Raw genomic sequence first — 24,627 nt, forward strand, 5'->3', positions numbered from 1 at the left:
GTCGGGTCGGGGTCTCTGTCACGTCTGCGGCTAGAGACTGGACGATCAATGTCAGTCATGGGAAGAACTCTATGATCCTGCTCTGAGAGGTGTCTGATGATGTGGCCAAGCCTCATCGCCTGAGTAAGTACTCTCTGTGTCGTACCATGTCAATAGTGTTACGCTGCTCCACCTTGCAGGACTATGCCTCTGTCCTGCCATACGCATGTTGTAGGTCTGTGTGGCAATTTGGAGTCTTGGAGAGCTTCCTTAGATGCATCTTACAATGCCCCAATGGGGCCGCTCTATAGGAAGCGCTAAATGCTTCCTAATTTGGCCAACTGAGGGGGACAGGTTGGCCGATCTGGCAGAGAGACCAGGCCTTGATAGGGTGCCTACAAAAGGCCCCAGTGGTAGCGACCTCGAATCTCGTGGTACACTGAGCTTCATATGTCTCACTATCTCCATCGGACAGTTTCGGGTATCATCACACCACCTCCGCATAGAGAGCGGCAGAGCAGAGGGGATTCCTAGGGAGCATCGCTTATGCATATTGTGCGACTGTCAGGAGGTTGAGTCGGAGGAGCATTTAATTTTCAGGTGCCCAGTGTACTATGAGATCCGAGGTCGCTACCACTGCCTCTTTAGAGAGGACTCCGGGCTCCTTTCCAGATTCCTCGCCTACCCAGATCAGAGATGCCTCGCGGCCTTCATTCACGAGGGTGGTACGTATACATACATATACATGCACATGTATTTCTCAAGCCAACCCCCAGATTAGCAGTGATGAAGATAGATCTTTAATATAAAATTTGCACTTGAGAATAATGAGTTGGAGCTCTTGCTTTCCTTTGCTGTTGGAGCTCTTGAATTCTTTTGTTCATGGAGCTCTTGCATTCTTGTTTTTTGGGCATTGACTTAGGAGGCTGAAACCAAGAGGTCTTAATCTCATTGAAGTAATCCTCACACACGCTGCTGGAGGTTAGAGTGATGTGGTTGATACTCCTGTTTATAAGAAGCTTGTTGAGAGCCTCATTATCTCACAATTTCTTTTATAACAATAAGTATAAAAACATCTCATCTTGAAGCTCCGTGTCATAGCAATGCCGTACATCATATATTAGTGTTAGCAGATGTTTTTCAGATCATTGTCAAATAAAGAGCTAATGTACCTTTTCAAAACATAAATATTGAGAGTGACTTGTCAGACCCACTTATGAATTGGGTTTCCAGATATGGCGAGTAAGTAGCCCACTCTACATAGCGAACCAAGTTATTGTTGAAACACCTGATAATTGTATGGAAGCTAGAATTATTTGACAAATTCTGTAATTTTCTAATGTTTGATGTGAAAGGAAAGCAGGTGTCTTGTACTACACCTTTCTGGTATGCATTTCCAGGTGTAAAAGCTTATTATCTTGTGGATAATTACTTGGTTCAGGATGCCAATGGAAAGTGGTTCTGCTGCAATGATGCTCATGTTACAGCGGTCAGTTCACAATTAGTATTTCAAGAAAAGGCATACATTTTATTTTATGTCCGTAAGAATGTAAGGGCGAAAGTCAAGGATTATAGACCTACTCAAAATGGCCATATGCCGAGCTCAATCCAAGCTCAACCAGCTCATTTGGAAGTTGAACGGGTCTCTGCGAAGGAGAATCTTCCACTTGGAAAGTGCAGTCCAGTAAGCATGAGTACCGATAAAGTAGACGATGCACAGCTCGTAAAGTTCAACCTTTGCAAAGCTGGTGCACACGGGCAAACCCGGAAACTTTTCAGTAATGTTAATGGACGAGTAGGAAGGTCTCCATTATCTTGCAAAATTGTGAATGAGTTTGCAAAACTAGAGAAGCAGTCATCTTCTATGCATCTATCGTCAAATGAAAGTTTTAAGGATGCACAGAATTCTTCTATTTTAGTTAATGGGGGTTCGGCATCACAAAAGCAAGGTGCAGGGAATCTACAATCTGGAAACTCTGACTTGATACAACATGCTGTAGAATGTGCCTGCTCTGGTTCAGGTGCAACCAAGAAAAGTACTCATGATAATAGGGATGATAATTGTCAGAAACAAGAAGCTGCTTCAAGGAGAGGCTCGAATAAGTTCATGGAGACAACAGAGAGTATATATAGTCATATTGAAAGAAATGCCCTCTCAGAAAGGACAAATGGTAGAGGGGGGGATGCAAATGGTCATGTAGGAAGTCTGGGAGATGCTGAGGAGCTAGCAAGCTTGCATAGAGACACCATGACGCAGCAGCAGCAACTGATTACTCAACTTTCAGGTGGCAGTGTTGGAGAGGACTCAGATATCCAGGGCTGCAGGAAAAGCCAGATAGAATTGAGGTTAAGGGAGAGTGAGGCTTGTGACAAAACGTATGGTGGAGTAAAGAGGAAAGCTCTTGATGGCCCCTTGTGTTTGAACTCCGGGGGGAGGGAGGGTGAGCATATTCAAAGGAATACTGGTATGGACATGCTTTCTAATGACTCTTCTTGCCAGCAGTATCCAGTTCACGAAGCTGAGCTCCGGATCCTTAAGCTTGGGTAAGAGTAGACATCTTGCCTGATCTTGTGTTATTACACAATCCAGCTATAGCAAGTGCATTCTTTATTGTAAACCCAAGCTTTCCCCAATTATGTGTTGACCTATTTTTTTTGTTTTTCCTGGTTCTTGTTTCTGTTCCAGGCTTGCAACTGAGAGTCGTGAACAGCTGCACCGTTCTGGGTGGTGTGACACTGTGCGTGATTGTTTTCGAGCTGTGAAGCGAGAGCGCTTGCTGCAAGAATCTTGGTCTACAGATGTGAAGAAGGAGATATCGAGGCAAGTAAACAAATGTTATTCGGTGACTTGTTTTCTGCTTCTGCTTTATGGAAATTGTGAAAATTAATGATGAGATAACATTACCAGTCTCCTTAAAGCACGTGCAACCTTTCAGGATGGGACCTAGACAACTGTCTGAATTTTGATGTTCCCTTAGGTGCTTTGTAAATTGTTATAGATGTTCACAAGTAAATATGCTCCTAGAGCTGAGCTCAAATAAAACAATATGCTGGACGAAACCTTTAATAAAGAAGATTGGTACATAATGTGGCAGGTATACACTGTATGAGCCACCCTGCAGTGGAAGCTACTCTGGAGTTGGTGCTCCCATTATACACCGAAGACTGCCTTTACATATAAGACCTTTAGGTAGATTCTGGGATTCTTCTTGGGAAGTGGATGGATGGCAGCGAGCCAGAAATGTTTCTATTGGATGCCCAGCTTGGGCCTCTCACAGCTATGTACGCTTTTGTTCTCAAACCAGTGCTGACACTGAATTGTCAGCATCTGTGCTTCCAGATCACGGATTCAAGAGCAGACCACTAAAATACAACTGTGTGTACCCGTGGTCCTAGCCTAGCTTTCTAACCCTTCCAAAAGAAGATGGGCTATTTGGATGCTTATGCTTTTTTTCGGGAATTGAGCAAAGAGAAAAACTAAGCCGGCCAGATGGAATGCAGTTTTCCACATGTTTGTAGCAAGCAGCAAATTCAAGACATTGCAAAGAAGTCCATGAGCTGTGGGAGTTGAGGATGCTTTTTGCCTGAATTCAGCCGTGGAGGCCTTTCCCTGAAAAGTTGATGCATCTCTCTCCGGAAGAATAATTAGCTGTCATATGGTTGCTACAATGGCCTTTTTGTCGTACACATGGGATTGTTAGCTTTCCCATATTTCGTGTGTATATTATGAGCAGGTTTAAGTGCAACAAAAAGGAGACTACTGAAGAAGCATCATGAGGCTTGATACATTTCATTTTCTTATTAAGTGTGTTTTTGTAGAACTACCAATAGATGCGTTAAAGAGAGATGGCCTTGTATAAGATCCTAAACATATCATCAATTTGAGAACTTTAGTTATCACTTCAAGCTTGATTTACTTGCTTTATAGTGTGCTTAAAAGAAAAAAGTCCTTGACTTAGGAAATGCTAAAACTAAAAGAACTCAAGAAGAGTGGAAATTTGACTTGGATGAAATTGAGGATCCCACCCTCTCAACTAGATGATCGGATAGTTCCTCTCAAGTTCTCTAGACGTGCCTTATAATAACTACGACTAAGCAAGCATGGGTTGGCAAACATCAGATGCACTGTACGCCTTGCAAGTGCCTTTTTTGCTGAAAGGTGCGTCATATCATCTCTACTCGCATGGTTCAAATTTGCACCATTGATGTGTTAGTTTGCACTTTTTAGACTGCTATACTTTTATTCGATGGCGTGTAACTCTATACACTTTGAGGATTGGTTCATCCCATCAATCTTGCTCACATTTCAATTGCTTCTGGTTGGTGATGATTTGTTATGATTAATGATGAGCTTATAACTTGATCTTCTTTAGAACATTTGAACCCTCTCTCTCAAAATGCTATAGTTGATCACAACTCTTTTAGTGGCCTTATTGAGTATAATGGACTCAAACGCTGTCCTTTAATGGACTACATGGCTGATCATTGTAACAAACTGACATTATTTAGTTCTTCTAGTTTGTGCACATCCTATAGATCCATTGCTGTTTTATTCACGATGTTTATGGTAAAGGTCTAATGCTACGTGGTGTTGGTTTTTTTCATTTTCCTTTTCGAAAGAGGGAGGGGCGGGGGGTCTGTGTTAATCAAATTTCTTTTGATCTATCCCAAGACGATCAATATGTTAAGAAATGACCCAACTGAGGGTACGCACAGCGGAAGACTGATAGTATTGCCCAGAAGCTCACACAGTCTGGTGTGGGGTGTGGAATCACAGACTTCTTAACTTAATGTGCATAGATGTGCAAGCCAGTAAATAGACAATGCTCAGAAACAAATATAGAAGCAACTCTTTATATTTCCGTCCGTCCACAAAGTAGGACAGGATACAATACCATAAGGTTCTCCTACTAGATGTCAAGCACTTCTAGATCTCTGAGCCCGCGTGCTCCACCTCGAGCAAATGCAGACTCTCTGTCTAGAGTGATCCTCTCCACCTTGCTGTCTGGAAACCAGCCTAGGTGGGCAGCCCTTCTCAACCAAGTTGCAGCTTCTCTGTACCTCCTTCACCTCTTGGGTATAGGCCCAATGTAGGTCTAGTGCTGCTCCTATCTGTTGGCTGAAGTGCTGCTCTAGATGATGTGGAATGAGGGCATGGAAGGCCTCCTTTTATAGGGCACAAGGCCCCCTTGAATGGACCGACCAGCCAGCCTCATCCTGTACCTCCTTCACCTCCTGGATATAGGCCCAAGGTAGGTCTAGTGCTGCTCCTATCTGTTGGCTGAAGTGCTGCTCTAGATGATGTGGAATGAGGGCATGGAAGCCCTCCTTTTATAGGGCACAAGGTCCCCTTGAATGGACCGACCAGCCAGCCTCATCCTGGCCGACCAGACTGGCCGACCAGTCTGCTTGCTGGCCGACCTGGTTGGCTGGTCCAACCAGCCCTATATAAGGGCCTTAGCCAGGCCCTTCTGGGTTGCTGCTAGGCTGCCGTTTTGTTGCTGCTGGAGACCCTGTTGCAGGCCGCATACCTGCCCATAGACCCCCACCATGCAGCCGTACAGGTCGGTGCCATGTTCAGGACCTGCTGCAGGCACTAACCCTGCGCACAAGCCTGCCCAAGCAGGTCGCTATGCTGCGCCTCCAATTGTGCCCTGTTCTGCCATTGTACAGCCTCTGCCAGGCCCTTCCTTGGCACTTGGATTCCATAGCTTTGTGCTGCCCGCATAACAGCTCATGTGCTGCCCATGTGGCAGCCCCATTCTCCCCAGGTCTACCTTCCCCATGCTCTCCTCATATGGGGGCTTACAGATGGGGAGGTGACCATTCCAACACCCCCTCTCACCGACAAATCCAGGCCCAATGCCAACACGCCGATGACGATGCTCCAGTAACTCCCTTGTCGTAGTCCTCTGGAACTTTTCGATGTCGAAATCTTTTCATGGCTTTTCATCCAGTGGCTCCTGCTCCACCAGGTCTGGTTCCGCTTCCGCATAGCATCTTGGTACACAGGTCCATCTTTGGTAGTTCCTCCTGGCACCACCATCTTCAGTCATGTTCCTGCCTTCGAACTCGATCAATCCAGCCATCACGATCTTCCAATTGTCCCCCTCATAATGAGTGAACAACCTAGAGTCTTCTAGGCACCATGCTTTGAGGGTCTGTTTCAACCTGTCCTTCCTTTGGTAAGGTGTGTAACCAATGAATATCTCCAGATAACCTGGACCATGAACTCTCTCTGAGTTCTCAAGCAGGTACTCTTTTGGCTTCAATACCCTTTGTCCATCACCTTCCAGCAATTTGCGTCCGAGATTTGAAGGACCAATACTTCCTCTTCTGCCTTCGAAGAAGGCCAATTCCTTCCAATCTCGCATCCCCTGAGACAAATGAAGAGCAGAGTGTCTCCACAACATGCTATAAAGGCTTAAATGCAGAACATTAAGTACATATCAGACCGTCGTACTACCTGTCTGCTTGCTCTGAAAGCAAATCATATACCTCATCGAGGCACCCACCAAAAGCTTGTGTAATCTTGTACTGTCCCCTTTTAAAGTATGGCTCCATCTGACCATGAGACCCCAGGGCCCTCCATGGAATCCACCATCGTGTCAGTGTCAACAGCTATGCACCTAGAAGGTACCAAGCGCTCCATGCTATCCTTCACCTTCAGAAAGGCATCTGACTCCTCGTCGACCCACATCTCTATGTTAGACATCCTCACTGTGGTTTCTTGGTTAACGTATCTGACCTCGGTAGCACACGGTGATCCCACTAGGAACAACTCTTCGATTACCACATTTGCCTTGGCCTTTGTATCTCCCTCTGAATCCGAGTCGGATTCCTTCCTTTTGTTTTTCTGATCCGTCTTCTTCTTTCTACAGTCTTTTGCAAAATGTCCTATCGTATCATAGCAGTAGCACTTCTTCTTCTGCTTCCTCTTGGAAGTATCATTGTCATCAGAGTCGTCTTTCTTGGACTTGCCACCATTAGGCTTTCCCTTACCTTTGCTAGCATAGTCCTTCGTCAGCAATGCCTTGTCGTCTTTGTCGTCGTTGTAGAGCTTCTCCCTAGCTTCCTCCTGTAGCAGTAATGGACCCAACTCCTTAAACGTCAGAGTTTTGGTCCTTTTGTATCTCCCTCTGAATCTGAGATGGACTCCTTCCTTTTGTTTTTCTGATCCGCCTTCTTCTTTCTACAGTATTTTGCAAAATGTCCTGTCATATCATAGTAGAAGCACTTCTTCTTCTGCTTCCTCTTGAAAGTATCCTCGTCATCAGAGTCCTCTTTCTTGGACTTGCCACCGTTAGGCTTTCCCTTACCTTTGCGAGTGTAGTCCTTCACCAGCAACGCCTTGTCGTCTTTGTCGTTGTTGTAGAGCTTCTCCCTAGCTTTCTCATGTAGCAGTTTTGGATCCAACTCCTCAAACGTCAGAGGTTTGGTCCTCTGCTGCTGTCACAATCGTAACAAAGCTCTTGAAACTCCGAGGTAGCCTCCTCAGTACCATCAAGGCCAAATGGCATGAGTCCACCTTCTTACCAACTGATGCCAGTTGATCCCTCACCACCTTGACCTTCGTCAAGTGGCTATGCACCGAATCTCCCTCTTCCATATCAAGATTGTATAGTGGATGCCGAAGAAACAAAATCTGGGAGTTGTTGTTTGTCTCGTATAGATCCTTTAGAGTGACCCACGCCTCTACTGACATCTCAGCCATTTGGATATGAGGAAGAACAGAGTCCGCTGTAGTCCCTACGATCAATGCCAGGGCATGGGCATTGCTGTCTTCCCAAGCTTCAAGCTCCAACGTGTCTACTGGCATGAGTATCTTCCCTTGCTTGTCCACCATGTCCTCCGGCTTCGCCTCCGTTCCCGGATAGTGATTGAGAGAAAACTAGGGGAGGAGGAAGGGAGAGTTGGGACTGAAGAGGCTTTAGCGGTCGACATCTCGGCTGTTATACCACACAGCAAAGTCAACCAAACTCAATTTTCAGTAGACCAGAACTCTGAACACACTTGATTGAGCGTGAGTTACCCTCCTTCTCGCAAGGGCACTGTCCTCCAGTCGCGGAAGTCGATTTCCAAGAGCTTCTGAATCAGGGTCGTCCTTCAGCAAGGTCCCTGCCTTCCGGCTCCCACACTTGTGAGCCTCCTACTTGGGCTCTGATACCATGTTAGAAATGGCCCAATAGAGGGTACGAACAATGAAAGACTGATAGTATTGCCCACGAGCTCACACAGTGTGGTGTGGGGTGTGGAATCACTAACTTCTTAACTTAATGTGCATAGATGTGCAAGCTAGTAAATAGACAATGCTCAGAAACAAATATAGAAGCAACTCTTGATGTTTCCATCCGTCCACATAGTAGGACAGGATACAATACCAAAAGGTTCTCCTACTAGATGTCAAGCACTTCTAGATCTCTGAGCCCGCGTGCTCCACCTCGAGCAAATGTAGACTCTCTGTCTAGAGTGATTCTCTCCACCTTGCTGTCTGGAAACCAGCCTAGGTGGGCAGCCCTTCTCAACTTAGTCTGGAGCTTCTTTGTACCTCTTTCACCTCCTGGATATAGGCACAAGGTAGGTCTAGTGCTGCTCCAGATGATGTGGAATGAGGGCATGGAAGCCCTCCTTTTATAGGGCACAAGGACCCCTTGAATGGACCGACCAGCCAGTCTCATCCTGGCCGACCAGTCTGCTTGCTGGCCGACCTGGTTGGCTGGTCCAACCAGCCCTATATAAGGGCCCTAGCCAGGCCCTTTTGGGTTGCTGCTAGGCTGCCCTTTTGTTGCTGCTGGAGATTGTCACCTATCTCTGATTTTCTCTCTTCAAAGATCACGGGAGTAGCACCTTTCATTTCCTCCCAGCCAATTCTTGCTAAGGCTCAAAGCGAGACAGAGATCTACATTCAAATCCACGTGAATCAAATCCTTCACTTCTCTCTCTAGCCTTAGCAAACCCCATATCCCTAGATAGATCTAGATGCCACATGTCATCCATATAGGGCCTTCCTAATGCAACATTTCACCCCTCTCTTGGGATGCATTTAATTCCTTGCCCCTAGGCACAATCTTTGCACTAGGCCCTTGGTCTCAGATCTATCTAGTCTGGTGCTATCAGCCCTCACCTAGGACCTTGACATTAAATCCCTCCTGATCATTTACATGAAGCGCAAACACATATATTACAGAGATAGATCCTATAAGGGAAATGTCGACTGATTCCTCCGAGGTCATGCTACCTCGGCTAGAGCGTAACAGAGATCCTGTTGCAGGCTGCATACCTGCCCATAGACCCCTGCCATGCAGTCATACAGGTCCGTGCCATGTTCAGGACCTGCTGCAGGCACTAACCCTGCGCACGAGCCTGGCCAAGCAGGTCGCCGTGCTGCACCTCCAATTGTGCACTGTTCCGCCATTGTCATAGTTGCACATGAAACGCGTATCATACATGATACAAGTATGAAACCCGTAAACGTTTCATACGTATGAAATCGGTTTCATACAGCCCCAATTATTGATAGACAGTACTAGGAGGATTCAAGATCTTTGGATTCCATTTGTAGTTTTACCTTTTTACCTTCATGGTCCATGGAGGTCTTGGGAAGATCATTGATGACTCTAGTTTTTTTAATGATCAGTATTCAGTATGTATGATCAGTATGATCAGGATTCAGTATGTATGTGTGATGATGATCATTGAGTACTGTAGGATGTATGATCGTTGATTCTAGCTTTTTGTATGATCAGGATTCAGTATATATGGTGCTCATACTTGATATGTATGCTTTTTGTATCATGTTTGCACTATGGAGTCACTTACAATCTTTATTTGCACATTTTTGTATATGGCATGATGCATACCCTAGGTATAAATGCACATATTTTCACATTCCGAATGAAACCCGTTTCATTCATTTTTTGAAACCCGTTTGAAACCTCCCGTTTCAAAAACTCTTGGCAACTATGGCCATTGTACAGCCTCTGCAAGGCCCTTCCTTGGCACCTGGATTCCATAGCTTTGTGCTGCCCACATGACAGCTCATGTGCTGCCCATGTGGCAGCCCCATTCTCTCCAGGTCTACCCCCCCCATGCTCTCCTCATATGGGGGCTCACAGATGGGGAGGTGACCTTTCCAACACAATATCCTTTATTGTACCTCTACATGAGAGAAATCTTTTTCCATTACATCTTTAAATTCACTCAAAGTTTCTTTTCTTGGTTTGCCTCTAAATGATGTATAATATGTAAGTTCCATTACCTTTGTTATTTTTTGCCGATTGAGCCAGGTGCACATTGAGAAGATTTCCTTGTGTGCAGTTTTGATAAATATTTTGAAGCTTCAACTTGATTTTAGTTAACCACGTAGCTGTACTAGAGACATATCAAATGGAGGTCCTCCAGTTCTTATTTTTCTTGTTTGCAATGATGAAAGGGTTGTATTTTGCCTTGAAATGGGAAGTTCTTACTGTAATGAGGGCAATAGAGGTAGTACTAAAAGCATAACAGATGGGTCGCACCTTTTAACTTTAATTTTGTGATTGTGGTGAGAGGTTAAGTGTTATGCGTACCCTAGCTAGTATATTGGAAAATGCCTAAGGGTCAATATAGTACTTTGCTACTTTTTAAAAGGCTTGTATTAATTGTTTAACTTTCTTATGGTCAATTGTGATTTTGTTTTTTCCCATTGAGAGAGAGTACTTTGTGCATACTAGCCTTGGGATGGATTTGGATGCTTCTTGGAAGAAATAGGTATATAGCTATGTGGTCAATATCTAGGTTGAGCAAGTTGCAATATTGTTTTTATACTTGGAGCAACCAGCAATGTTTATGCAAAGTTGTGCATTGTTTGTAAGTCAGTACTCGAAGACGCAAAACCTTTAGAAAAAAACGAAATTTTCATGCCTACTAGCTTTAGTCATAGTTTTATAATTTTTTACCCTATAGGTTATATAGGTGAATTTTAGAGGCTTAGATGTGACTGTGTGGTATGGGACTCATAGCCTTATAGGGGTGCATGTTTGGGTTGCATGCCTTGGAAGGAAAGTGACTTTGGCTTTAGTAACTATTGGAAATCTGTACCTTTCACCTTTAGTTGTGTCATGCAAGCTAGAATGGTACTTTCTAAAGGTTCTTTTCTTAGGGATCCAACCCTTTTAGGAAAGCTCTAAAAGGAAGGAAAAGTTTTGGCTTGTATGCCATGCCTTTTCCATGCGTCCTAGTCCTTCATGCAGCCCAAATGCATCACTTTTCACACACTTTGCACGGCTTAATTCAGCCTCTACTTGAGCCTTCTTCCCATGCCCATAAGTGTCATATCTCCAGGACTTCAGAGATATTACTGCAAAGTTTCGTGACTTCAATCAATAGAATTGCACTTATTCTTTGTGAACAATTTACCTAAGGATTATCAAAATGTAAATTCAAAGGAATAAGCTCCAATCCATTTTGCGAAGACTTGTGACAGTATTATGGACACAAGGATACATGATCTTCACCGGCCACAAAGAATGACAAGCTAAAAGAAAAACAAGCGAAATAACTGCTGAGCCCCTAACTCCAAGTCTGAAAAAGCTAACTTCAACAAGCAGATGTTGGGGCCTCTTGTGAAGAAGGGTAGTACTGATTCTCCAACATAGGAGAAAACCCGAGCCAAGAGAATCTGCTGCGAGTGTGGCAAGCGTGGTCAGATGTTTAATGCTTGTATGTTGAACCATTCCAAAGGTAAAGGAAAAGCTGCTGTCCACTTCATAGAATCATGTACGCCAAGTAATCCTTATTGTGGGAAATGTCATTTTAACGTCTATGTGCTTGGACACCATGATTTAATCTGCATGGTGGGTTATGTCAAGGGACATTCACTTCACATGTTAGTTGACAATGGTAGTACTAACAAATTTATTGACGCTTCTCTTGTACATAATTTGAAAATCCCCACCTTTTTCAGTAGCCATTGCTATGTCGTTAATCTCGCGTATGGAGCGAGAGAATGTTGGGAAGAATTGGTTCGAGATCTTCGGATGGAGATTCAGGATTACTCGAAAGATTTATCTTTTCATGTAATGAGATTAGATAGAGTAGACCTCTTGATTGGGATGGAGTGGTTCTTTGCTAAGAACCCTTCTGTAAATATTGACTACATGAATCATGTAATACAATTTCAAGTTAATGAAAAATTGTCTACTGATCAAGGGGATCTTAGTGAACTGATGGTAAAGATGGCGTCTCAAGTTGATTTAAATTTACACGTGTTCAATGATCAATACTATTGTGGTGCTTTGAAAACTTATAAGTTATTGCAATGTTGAGATAGTGATGCTTTCTGTTGTGTAGAAAAATCTGAATTGTATTATGATTAGTGTGAGCTCTTGTAGTGAGGAATCACTTGAGACTCAATTGATACGTGATACTTTGTATGCGTGTTCAGACGTGTTTCCAAAGGAACTTTCCACGGGCTCACCTCTTGTTGATGGGCTGATCGAACTTGTGCTTGATGCGTGGCCTGCGTTCAGGCAGCCGTATAGGACGAGTTCGACCGAGGAGGATGAAATTGCACGGCTATCTCCGGCTGGGTCAAATGAGAGCTAGCAAGTCACCTTGGAGTGCACCAGTGCTACTGGTAAAGAAGAAAGAGTCGGGTATGCGTCTATGTGTAGACTACAAGGGTCTTAATGCTTGATGTTTAAGAACAATATCTGTTACCTTGGATGGATAATCTCATCGATTAGCTCTAGGGAGCTAAATATTTTACTAAGATCGATTGAGAACGGCTATCTCTAGATGCGATATTTGAGAAAGATGTCTTTAAGACTGCGTTTCACCCAGATTAGGTCATTATGAGTTTTTGGTGTTACCATTTGGACTCACTAATGCACCAGCAGCCTTTCAACAGATGATGAACTATTTATTTCGTCCATACTTGGGAAAGTTCGTAGTGATCTTTCTTAATGACATCTTGATTTATAGCAAGACTCTCTTTATGCATGGAGATGGATAGTGCTGTCCGTACTTAGAAAAGAGAAGCTCTATGCTAAGGACAACATTTGTGAGTTCTTAAAACATGAACTCACGTACCTTGGACATGTCATTTCGATAAATGGTGTCCGTATTGACTATGATGAAGTCAGGAAGGTATGTACTTTGAGAACGATTAGCGAGGTTAAATCCTTACTAGGATTTGTGAACTTCTTTAAGACTCACTTCTATGCTAAGATAGCATTATCTCTGACTTGTCCAAAGAGGTGGAGGTCGATCAAACCTCCTCTGATCTTCTGTGGGAGCGACATAAGTAATGACAGTAGAATGTTGAGTGGTAGTGAAAGATGCACTAGAGCTAGGTGCACCAGGTCTAGTCTCATCCCCATTCACTATGTCCCATAAGCCCTTTCCAACCAAGATATTCTTGAGTGCAAATGACCACAAATCATAGTTGGGTCCATCCAACTTATCTGTCTCAGTCATGGTAGAGGCATGGTTGCAAGCTCAAGAATAATGTGTACCTGCAAAGGAAAGGAAAGCAAATGGACAACTGAAAGACCACTGACTGCTATGCAATCACTGCAATCACACTCATGCTTGTACACCCACTTTTAATTTTTTCCTGAAAAAGGAAATATCACACCTCTGGTAGAGTAGGCAAATGCTTTTTAATAATGTTTTTAAGGAGAAATGATTTCTCGAAGGAGATTGCACGACGCTTAAAATAGCTATTTCCCATAGGCTACATGTGCAGACTTTGCAACTTAAATAGGTCTTGTGACTTATTTAATGGATTCAAAGACTTTTGTCCTATTTGACTTCTAATTTAATTTTTGAGAGTTCTCTTTGTTTGTTGCAATCGCTGATGAGATGGTAGAGCAAACACACAAATGCCTTTATAGCTACTAGTTCATGTCATGTTCACTCGAGCTCAGTAAAAGAAAACACCCCGACAACACTTTGAACATTGCAAAGCCAGACAGGTTAAACATGTTTCTGTCAAATTGTGGCAGGGGAAGTCTTGTTTGCTTGGTAATTTAGCTCAGAATAAAATGACATGCCTTGTTTTCATGGTTAACTCTCTTAGTTTGTTCTTACTTCAAGGATGCTCACATGTGTCTCCACAAACTGTGAGACAGAATTATTCTCAAAACTTTAACGTGGGTGATGGTTGTTGTGAATGAGCAATTATTGAGGTCAACTACGTCCAAACCCAGTTCTAGAATTTAATGAATCCCCTTCCCAGTTCTGTTTCAATTACTCCCCTTGCTTTGAAGGGAGCCTTGTGACAGAAAATTTGTTACTCTTATGGTAGAGGGAATTCTTATCCACCTTGGAGCAGATCCAGAGGATCTTGTCTACTGCTTGATGATAGATAATGCGACATACATCTTCACAAAGGCATCTCTAGATGTTACCATAAGTACTTACTATAGTCGATTGGCATTGTTCCATACCAGAGGGGGTTGCATTAGGCAGCGACTAGTTGTGAATGGGCTGTTTTTGGTTGGTTGTAACTGAGAGCGAAGGGGGAAGCTCTCTGGTTTTACCTATGACTGAATTTTTTGTATGTTTAATTCAGTCACTGGGATGTTAGTGAAGTGGTTTCAGTAGAAGTGCTACGGCATTCCAAATTAATTTTAATAAGAGCACTCTAAACAATCTAGCCTTACTTTTGTAGATGCGTTAATTGGCGATACCGATTGTGAGCTACAGTTTGGAAAGCAGAAAATGTGACCAGAACTTAGTAGGTGCCACTGGATCATTAGAATCAATTTGCCTTCCTTGTCTCAGTGTCCAGCATAGATTGGTTGTTCATTGATGTTTAAAAGGGACCTGCTAATGGAAGCAGTGAGTTGCTGGACTTTTATCTTGGATTGCATATCAGGCTGCTGTCTTTTGTCCCTCCTTGTTTCCCTCCCTATTTCTGTTTTTAAAACTTTTCATTGGCTTTTGCCGTCAGATGTTTTCTTCCACTATTGCATGTGTCAGTTTCTTTATTTGACTGTTGCTAAAGCAATGTTATGTTTGGGTATCTTGCAGGAAGGATCTCTTTGTTAGTGTTGAGGATTCTCTTAGACAAAAAATTCCTAAAGAGTTGAAAGAATACTTGGTGGAGCGTTTGCAAGCTCATTTTGCAGCCAAAAGTACCGAGTCAGAAGAAAAATGAAGGAGATTGTTCGTCAATACAGTTTCTGTTGAATTTGAACTTTTCCGGAGGCTTCGGACTGGTAAAATTGTTTTCCCACATAGTTTTTTACTATTATCATTTTCTTTCTTTTGGCAAGGGTGGGGTATTATTGGTTTTGATGTATAACTCTTTCCATTGCAGGAGGCATTTGGACTTCTTGGGCTGGTTTTGGATTACACCTGGATTTCCTAAGTGAGATGGTAAACCCATTTTGTCTTTCAAGTACTCATGTTGTATTCTCCATAAATAAAGGGTAAATGACCATCAAGAAATAGGTGAAAGTGCTCATTATATCAGAGCACTGTTGGGAGATATACCGTTTTGTGATGTCTTGCTGCAAGATGAATTTAAAGCATGGATAATGACAGAGATGGTTAGGTTCTGGATTTTGACATCGTGGTTTAAGACGATTGGTACTGCATATCTCGAGTTTTCCCATCTGATCTCAGGACTGTTCTGCTGGTGGGGTAGACTATTGCGTGGTCCTTGCAATGGGATTATGAGGTCTTCTTTAAGCTTGTTGTGCACAGGCATCAAATTTTTCTCATGTTTATTTATTGCAAACCAAAATATTGTTTGGTTTATTCTTAGATTGTTTCTGTGTTCATTGAGAGTGATAGGTAGGAGCAAAACCTGGCTTCCTCTCTAAGGATGTATAACAGGTTAAAGGCAGACTGGTCATTTACTGTCCGCAGGTGGTGGCCTTAAGTCTTTGAAGGTGCATGTGGTGAAGCAACTGGTTGTAGATATTAGAGCCCCTACATGGATCCGAAAAGGATTTGAGGTGCCCAGGAACAGTGTTTTAGAGTTTAGCAGGAGGGAAATTGTATGGTTGACCATAGTGGCATTAGATCCAAAGGCAGTACTGAGATATAATTTAGCAATTTCCATACGATGCCTTGCCTAAAATTTTATGGGTTAAGACTCTGCAAGCATACTTTCGTGATGGATTGACAGGCTGAATTGGAGTCTGGGTCATCGTCTTGTGGATACAGAAGCTCTGCTTTTTAGGAAAGGTTTTCTATGCAACATGATATGCTTGGAAGCCTTTGATGGAGTATATGAGCTAAACGTATATTTGTTCAAATAGTCTATGTGATGCATTATGTCCAAATTCTTGCCAGAGACTCAGATGAGAGGCAAGGGTGCTTTCCCTTGTCTGTTCCTCAAGGATTATCTCTACAAAATTGTAGTACATCAGGTTGTGTTTTGCTTGTTCCTCGGGAAAGATTCATGTAAAGGATTGAAAAACATCCCGGAAAGAGATCTGGGGTGATTTGTGTGAATAAGATGACTTATGTGCAGGTAAAATTTATGTTCTTCCATTATGGGTGTTACCTGGTTGATTTGGGTGAAGAGGATGAGGTCTATGCAGGTAAAATTTATGATCTTCCATCCATGGGCAATTTTTACAGGATCGTACATTGTCAAAGACGTAGTCACAGAAGAGGCAAGAGGAGAAGCTGCTTCCAGCTGTGGGATATGTCTGTACGTAAGGTAGCTCTTTGCAGGGAAGACGAGTTACAAAAGTGACATTAGTAGTGGATGGTCACGTGGGACATTTAGGCAATGGTTCAAGGGGTGTAATATGGATGTGCAAGATGCATATGTATCAGAGAAAAGGATGTGAACTGTAGCAGCCAGTGCTACGGTTCCTGATCACTGGGGGTTAGCGTTTGATCGAGGTTAAAGAGGATAGGAAGCACAATTGTGTCTGCCCAGAAGTCAGGACAGGGCATTTCTTTGATCTACTGTGAATTTTGTCAAGGTACAGCAGAAGATGAGGAATGGAGTCCGGCTAGAATTGCTCTTCTTTCCAATGCCTTATCTTTCTCTAAGATAAGATAAGCAAATATCTTTTGGGATGCAGTATTAGACTTAGTTCTTTTTTTACTAACAGTCCTGTAAACGAGTTTCTGATGGTGCGAGAAATGATTGTTTTTGAAACACTGTTTTTCCATCCTTTATGGTATCTGAGCTGAGTCGAGAGCTTGAGTTGTCTAACTGAAGTCTGAATACTTTGGGATACGGCTTTGATTCAAGACAACGACCAGGTTAAAATCGTGAACCTTCTGTGATCCCATATATAAACTGTCACATATGTCAGTCAGTGTTTGCAGTTATTTCATTTAAGATCAAGGATTTGTTTTCTTGAAGGATGCAAGTATCTGGAAGATTTTGTCTGCTTCAGTTTGTAGCAGTGCAGATACGGCACCTGCTTTGAGTTGTTCTGCACAAGTCAGAGATTTCTTCGTGTTTAGAGTTGTGAGTGACTCCAGGGTAGCCATAGATATTTGTAATTCTGAAAGCAAGACCAAGAGTTTTGTGACATATCTACAGCCCATGTCCAGCTTTGGATTAACTTTTTTGAGTGAATCTCTGAGCAGGTGGTAGGTTGTTGTGGTCTTGAATGCTTTATCTTTGTTGTGTTTCAAATATGTGAGTTTTGTATTGAGGTGGTCTATGTAAGGGCTCAAAATTGGACATAAGGCTATGTGGGATGTTCGAGTGAGGTACTATCCAGATATGGTTGAAAGAAGATATGTGTGAAAGAAGATGTTTTCTGCGGTTGACCAAATTTGAGCAGCAAAGTGGGTGAGCTACTTCAATGAACCTATGGATAACTGCTCCATGGTGAACCGCCACAATTGGTTCTGTAGTATGGCAGTCCCCTAGTACTCCAGTTCACTCAATGTTGTATGATCACAGAAACTTCTTTTGACTACCTGGTGAACATGCGCTAGATTTGTTTACCACTGTTTGGAGGTGAAGGGCAGCTGTTTTTTGCTGTAATTTTCAATGATTTACTTCTAGTGAAGCTATACAGGAAGCATTAGAGGTGTGATCTAACTTCATTGTTTGCTGGTTGTAGTAAATACTATAGGTCCCACATGCTGACTTTTGCGTGGCATTTCTATATAAAGGAACCAATAGTGCTTTCCGTTACATGCCTTCTGTTTGTGTGGAAGGTGTACTAGCTTGAGTTTGATCTCTAAATTGATACATACATACATGCTCGAGCTCATCTGGATTTTAATTTTATAAGGGTTACAACCTCTGGGGAACGTTTTGCGGTCTGCTTACTTCAAAGGATACAATGTTGGGGATGTTGGGCCAGTCAGTAGCTTTTGAATCTTAACTACAGCTTAGCTTATCGCTACATCAGGCTCCGAATATTCCTTAAAACTAATTAAAAGCCTGAGTTGTTATCCGCTTTTTAAACCTGAGGCGGCTTCTACAGGTGCTCAGGTTTTGAGCTTGAGGACTCTTTTAGTCCCTGATGAAATATTGTAATTTGCAGTTCAGGATAACTAAAGCATTTAATTGGCTGTGGATTGAGGTCTCTTGAAAGTAAAGATCACAGAATCTCTCTCTCTCTCTCTCTCTCTCTCTCTCTCTCATGCTCGTCAAGGAGGTGTGATTTTGAATTGGCAGTCTAGCTCTAGTCTATGGCCCCACCCTCTTTCCATTTTCAAATGAGGTCTTGCGGTGACAAATATGATAGAGTCAATGATATTCTTAGCTATGCTTTTTGGAATTTGAGGGAATGAAATCAGGGCATTCAAGATTGGCTTGCTTTCATAGGATGAAACCTTGCTTGACCATGAGGCTAAATATGCAAATATTTAAGTAGTGTTGAGATACTGGTTTGTGAATGGTAATGCCATATGTCTTAACTTTTTGCCACTTTACAAGCTAAAGAGTTTTGATTGTGAGTGGTGTATTTTCTCGTTGACTATTGTGAATAAATTCATACCTTAAGAGATTAAGGATAACTTTGCAACTCTCACGATCTAATTGTTAAATTGAATGACAAGTGTTGAGCTTGTTCACAATGTTCATTTAATCTAGGGTTCTTATGAGGTTGTTGCACTATGAATCAAAACTGTAATATAGTTATATGCGAGAAAATGGGCTATTGATCGTAAGGAAAGGCGTGAGCAATTTTACGGAAGATTAGGCTAGAGGTCATAGTTATATGCGAGAAAATGGGCTATTGATCATAAGGAAAGACATGAACAAATTAAAGGAAGATTAGGCTAGAGGTCATAGTCCATAAAAGGTTAGTGGCTTGTAATTAATAAGTTCCTACACGTTCAATTGTTTCTAATCTTGCAACAAAGAGAAAATATGCTTGAGATTTGTGGGTGAATATAGGGATATTTGAGGACTACGGTTTACCCCATCAACTTAGAATGCAAAGCTTGAATAAAGGGATATTTGAGGACTAGGGCTTACCCTTTCAACTTAGAATGCAACCTATCATACATTGCCGGAGCTACATGAAGCAAGCAATTACAAGGGCTTTCATATATATATATATATGTGTGTGTGTGTGTGTGTGTGTGTGTGTGTGATTCACAACCAATGAATAAAAAATAAAATGAACTTGCTTTCTTTACACTATATAACCCCAATGTTGCCCCCCCTCCTCTCAAAACCTCCTCCTTCCCCAAACCCCTCTCCAACACACATTCTCTCTCTCTCTCTCTCTCTCTCTCACACACACACACACACACACACACACACACACATACATACATATAACCACACATGAGTGCACTCACGTATGTGTGTTTGTGTATTTGTATATATGTAAATGTGTGTGTGTGTGTGTGTGTGTGTGTGTGTGAGAGAGAGAGAGAGAGAGAGAGAGAGAGAGAGAGAGAGCTTTTTGTTTGGGGGGGGGGAGGGGGGGGGATAACACACGAGCACACATGGATGTGATTCATCTTTTCTATTTTGTATCATACATAAGTAATTGGCACTAGCCTTAAGAGTATCACTTTCAAAAGGTTCACTTGCAATCATGATTGCATGGTTATTAAGTTTCATGTGGCAACATTGTAGTTATTGAACATCTCTCCATTGATATGGTTTTAGCCCTAAAGTTGTAATGACATTGCATAGGAGACTATTTTTTACTTTTGTTTGATGGAAGAATAACTAATATAAAAAATGACTAAAAGTAAAAGGACAAAAGCACCTCATTTGAAAATGATTAAGCAAAGGGAGGTTGTTTGTGTAGCTAGTTTAATGTGCCCAAAGTTATGAAGTGCTTGTGCTTATCTAATATATGACTTATAGTTCTTAAGAAAATTTCAATTGTTGGAGAATACACGTGTAGTGAGTTCAATAAGAAGCATGTCAGTATTTGTTGTTTGTCATGTTATGTACTTTTACCTTTTAGTTGCCGTATAGTTACTATCCTTCGAACAATCTTCCATATGAAAGGTGTTATGATTCTTCTTAGCTCACAATTTCATACATTTCATCTATGATAAGTTTAAGCCAAGTACTATCGAGACAACAAGAAAGGGTTTCTTTTACCCTCAATCTCTTGGATTCTTCATTCCTTGTGGGGCAATGAAATGAAATAGCACACAAGGAATATTTGAATCAAGTCCATGTTTTGTTCTTTAAGATATGCCTACATTTTCCTAAGTAACTCTTGGAAAATCACACTTCAAAACCTTTATGAGCTTGACCTCATTTAAGTTTTCTTCTATCAACAATGAGTGTATTATCGTAGTCCTTAGTTCCTTAGTGGATGAGAGCCCTAACAAAGACTTAGGTATCAAATGGCAACTCCATGCATTGTGACTATTCATGAGACTTCAAAACATTGACGAATGGGCAATGGTTCCCCTAGCAACAATTCTCGATACCTAGAGTTGCATTTACCATGCCTCATGATCTTGCTCTTATAATTAAACATAAATTTACACACGATGACAATGTTCGCATCTAGTCTAATGAAGTGCAACATCACAAATACCAATATGTAGAATTGTCTCACAATAACATGTAGACTTGTTAATTTGCAAGAAAAAATGTTACACAATTAATCATATGTGTTGTTCATGGGTAGGTGGTGTTGGTGAAAGCTGGTATTCTATGGTGCCAAATTTAGCAAGGTTACAAATTCTATGGTGCCAAATTTAGCAAAGTTGGTATTCTTGTTGCCAAATTTAGCATCGTCACCAATTTCGTGGCAATTGACCCATCGATCCCTTTATTGGGACTTAAAGCCTATTGTTGGTGGTTGGAACTATCGAAAGGCCAACTGGATGATGCAAAGTGTCATCTTTTTGCATGGCATGCAAAAGTGTTGTAGCAACGTAAAAATGTAAAGGTATTGAGCTTAATGGAAGCTTTTATTTCTATGCGTGTGCCTTTATAAATTAAGAGGCCTTCGGCATTTTCTTTGCTTTTGGAGTCACTATCTTGTAAAGGAGGCTTGCCTATGGGAGTCTTCTTTGCTTGTGACACATGTAACTAGTTTGATTGAAGCAATGTGTTGTGTGAAATAGGTTAGAAACACTTCCATTTAGTTAATGGTTGAAATTGTGGTTGGTTGCTGTTATAGCTAAAATCATTGTCATTTTTCTTGCTTGGGGCATGAGCTATGTGTAAAGCTTTGATGAAGGTGGGGGGGGGGGGGGGGGCGGGGGGGAGGGGTAGGGGGAGGAGTTGGCTTATGTAAGCACATAGTGTCAATGTACATGAGGGAGAATGATACCATTGTAAAGTTATTGGTCAACAGGTTTGACCTTATTATTGGTCAACATGAGTGGCCTTACTATCATAGCAAGCAAAGTTAAAAGGTATTTAGTGGTGATTGAGAGAGATTCATCATTATTATTTTTCCCCAGAGAAAAGAACATTCCATTGATAAACTCCTTTAGTATTGCAAACATAAAGGAGAAAATAGCTCCCCGATGGAGGGTAAAAAGTAAAAATACAATGATGTCCCCTTGGATAGTCGAGAGATGGGATGTTTTGAAGCATCCCTATCTAGATTTAAGCACGTGGTATGTGCTTGTAAATATAATCAGCTTTGCATGACTATTATTATTGAGGGAGAGAGACTACATTAGGGACTGTATAATTATAGCAATTGTAAATTTCCATTTTGTAAATATTTGATAAGTAGTATTCAAAATTTGCTTAGTGGGGAGATCTAAAACATTATTACAAATTTATTTTTGACAGTTAGAACCCTCAATAACTATGCTTGTGGAAATGGATGGAACTGGGTTGACAAGGCAAAGGAGACATAGAAGCCCATCACATACCTATGAATTTGCCACCTTGATACGTGTGCTTGTGCATTAAAAGTGGTTTGGCAAGCCAATAGGAAACTAGGTATGTGTTGCAACCGTATAAATTTGTGTCCTTAATTTTGATAGATGCGATGCAAGCAAATAGCAGCAGCTGTAATGGAGGAAAAGCATATTGTACTTTTCATACCTTCAAGAAATATATTGTGAATTAGCCAAGAGTGTAATTATTATGTTAAGCATTCAAAACGTGTTGCAGAGCAAAGTGGGATTTTTTTGTATTTGGTATTTCTCCAACCTGCTCTCTGGCTATATTTGTATATTGTGTGAGCTCTACTGTACCATTTAGCATACTATTAGACCTCATGGTGGGTGGATCTGTGAAAAAGATTGCTTTGTACTTGAGTGAATGCGAGGGAGGAGAATCCTCAAAACTATTCTTTTGGTGAGAACATAGCTTTGAGACTTGAGTGGGTGACAATTTCATGCAATGAACTATTCATGACTCGTCTCCTATGCTATCTAAGTTTTCTTAGGGCCCTTGATTTTAGGGGGAGATCCTTTCTTAATACACGTTTTCTAAACTAGCTTAAAAAAGAATTACCATATTGACGGTACCCATAAGTGCACATAAATAGCATAGATGGTTGAAGGCTTTCGAGGGCCTAACAATAGCTATGCACATCCCATCTAATTTTTCTTTTGGTCACTTCATCAAAATTTTCCATGTGAATTGTACAAAGTTTTATTCTCTCCATGAGTGCTTTGATAACATGTGACTTATGAAATTAGTTAACGTTTATTGTAATTCGATGTCAAATTAAGTGATATGTTTGCTTGAGAGCATAATTGTCATTGTACAAGTGAAAAATCATGGTGGCCCAATGGAGGCATAAATACGACACCAAAGCTTGTTATTTGAATGGTATATTTGCAAAGTACATACCAATATTGCATATATAATTTGTGCCCATCAACAAACTAAATGAAAAGTTTATAAAAACAAGTATTCTCTAAATTTGATATGTTTTTGAATTGCTAAAGAATCTTCATTTGTAGTTGTCAAGATTTTAAGTTTGTTTGTATTAAGTACCTTGTTGTGTCAAATAGAATCACTTAGGTTTGTTGTGTGAAATAACATCATGCAGGCATGCACTTCGGATGGTTAGTTATAAATATGAACCATGACAAAACATGGATCTTTAAACTTTCAATGCTCATTCATAAGCCTCTATGCAAACCTCAAGTATACCTTGGGTTGATTTGGAGCTCTTAAGTGAGGTGTAAGTGTGAATTCATTCACTAGGTAAAAGTCCTAGTTTCAATAAGAATCATTGTTTGAAGGACACTTTCAAAATTTTAAAAATAAAAGAAATACTTGAACCATTGCAACACATGGATCAACTATCAAACATCAGTTGGCCAATGCTCATTCACAAGCCACCCTACAAACTTTCACTTTTAGACTTTGCCATCCCTACTCAAATTTTTAAGTACCAAAACTTAACTCTTTCCTTACAAGCAACACTCTTCTCTTGAACTTCGCCTTATTTCTCTCATATTCCATTTTTTAAAGTCTCTACAATATCTTCATAATAGTTTGGAGAAAGTTGGAGCTCTCTCAAGCATTTGTCGTTCTTTAGTGGACAATTTCTAGGAAATGCTATATCTTGAAGTTACGAACATGTATATCAATTCCAATTATTTTTATGTTTTGTTCTTTTCCTTCTACCCAATGTGTGTGTGTGTGTGTGTGTGTGTGTGTGTGTATGTGTGTGTGTGTGTGTGAGAGAGAGAGAGAGAGAGAGAGAGAGAAGTATCCAACGGTGACTCACGTGTCGTGGGGATCTTGCAGGAACGTCAATGGAGTACTCCAAACTACTTTGGGTTGAGAGCAATGCATGCAAATGCCATCCACATGTCACTCTAGCGACTCCGGCTTGTTGCAATCGTGAAACCATAAAAAGAAGAAGGAGAGGGGAGGGGAGTGGAGAAGGGAGAGGAGGAGGAGGAGAAGAAGAAGAATGGAAGAGGATAAGAGAACATGGCATTTACGGAAGGCACTCTCACAGGAGGTAACAAGAGACAACTCCAAAGAGGAGGAGGACAGCTTGTATTCTAATGTGTGCAACCAACAAGTGAAGACTAAACTCCACCATTTGTGAATTTGCCACCTTTTGAAGGGAGGACCAACCCTAATATCTTTATACCACTCTCTTTCCTCATTCTTTACAATCAACTTGGCCTATTTGGCTCCAAGGCACAATCCTAGCTCTATGGACTTGCCACTATCCATCAAATGACATCACTAACTAGCGATGGCATAGTGTTAACCAATTCATTAACACGACCCCCTTCTTGATATGATCTCAATCCGATCGTCTGGATTGTTCAAAGGTCGTGGTTGTTGGAGCGCTA

The 24,627-nt window shown here is 41.5% G+C and overlaps 1 protein-coding gene across 8 annotated transcripts in view; it reads left to right on the forward strand.

The window, feature by feature from the left end:
* UBP25 (ubiquitin-specific protease 25) overlaps positions 1-16,667 on the forward strand; it is a 45,348-nt gene extending 28,681 nt beyond the window's left edge. The window contains exons 6-11 of one of the 8 annotated variants that reach the window (XM_087375293.1): positions 1,421-2,523; positions 2,666-2,804; positions 15,002-15,185; positions 15,287-15,345; positions 15,595-15,649; positions 15,841-16,667. In XM_087375293.1, the coding sequence (XP_087231419.1) occupies positions 1,421-2,523; positions 2,666-2,804; positions 15,002-15,124 (1,365 nt within the window). In that variant the 3' untranslated portion in view covers positions 15,125-15,185; positions 15,287-15,345; positions 15,595-15,649; positions 15,841-16,667. Of the gene's footprint in view, positions 1-1,420; positions 2,524-2,665; positions 2,805-3,074; positions 3,782-15,001; positions 15,186-15,286; positions 15,346-15,594 lie in introns of those variants that run through there. The other 7 variants (XM_087375285.1, XM_087375278.1, XM_087375310.1 and 4 more) reach the window with 7 other exon arrangements.
* The last annotated feature ends 7,960 nt before the right edge of the window (positions 16,668-24,627 follow it).

Source organism: Dipteris shenzhenensis, chromosome 1, assembly GCF_047967505.1.
Source record: "Dipteris shenzhenensis isolate YYH24624 ecotype China chromosome 1, Dip_SZ_1.0, whole genome shotgun sequence".
In the NCBI taxonomy this organism is placed as follows: Eukaryota; Viridiplantae; Streptophyta; class Polypodiopsida; order Gleicheniales; family Dipteridaceae; genus Dipteris; species Dipteris shenzhenensis.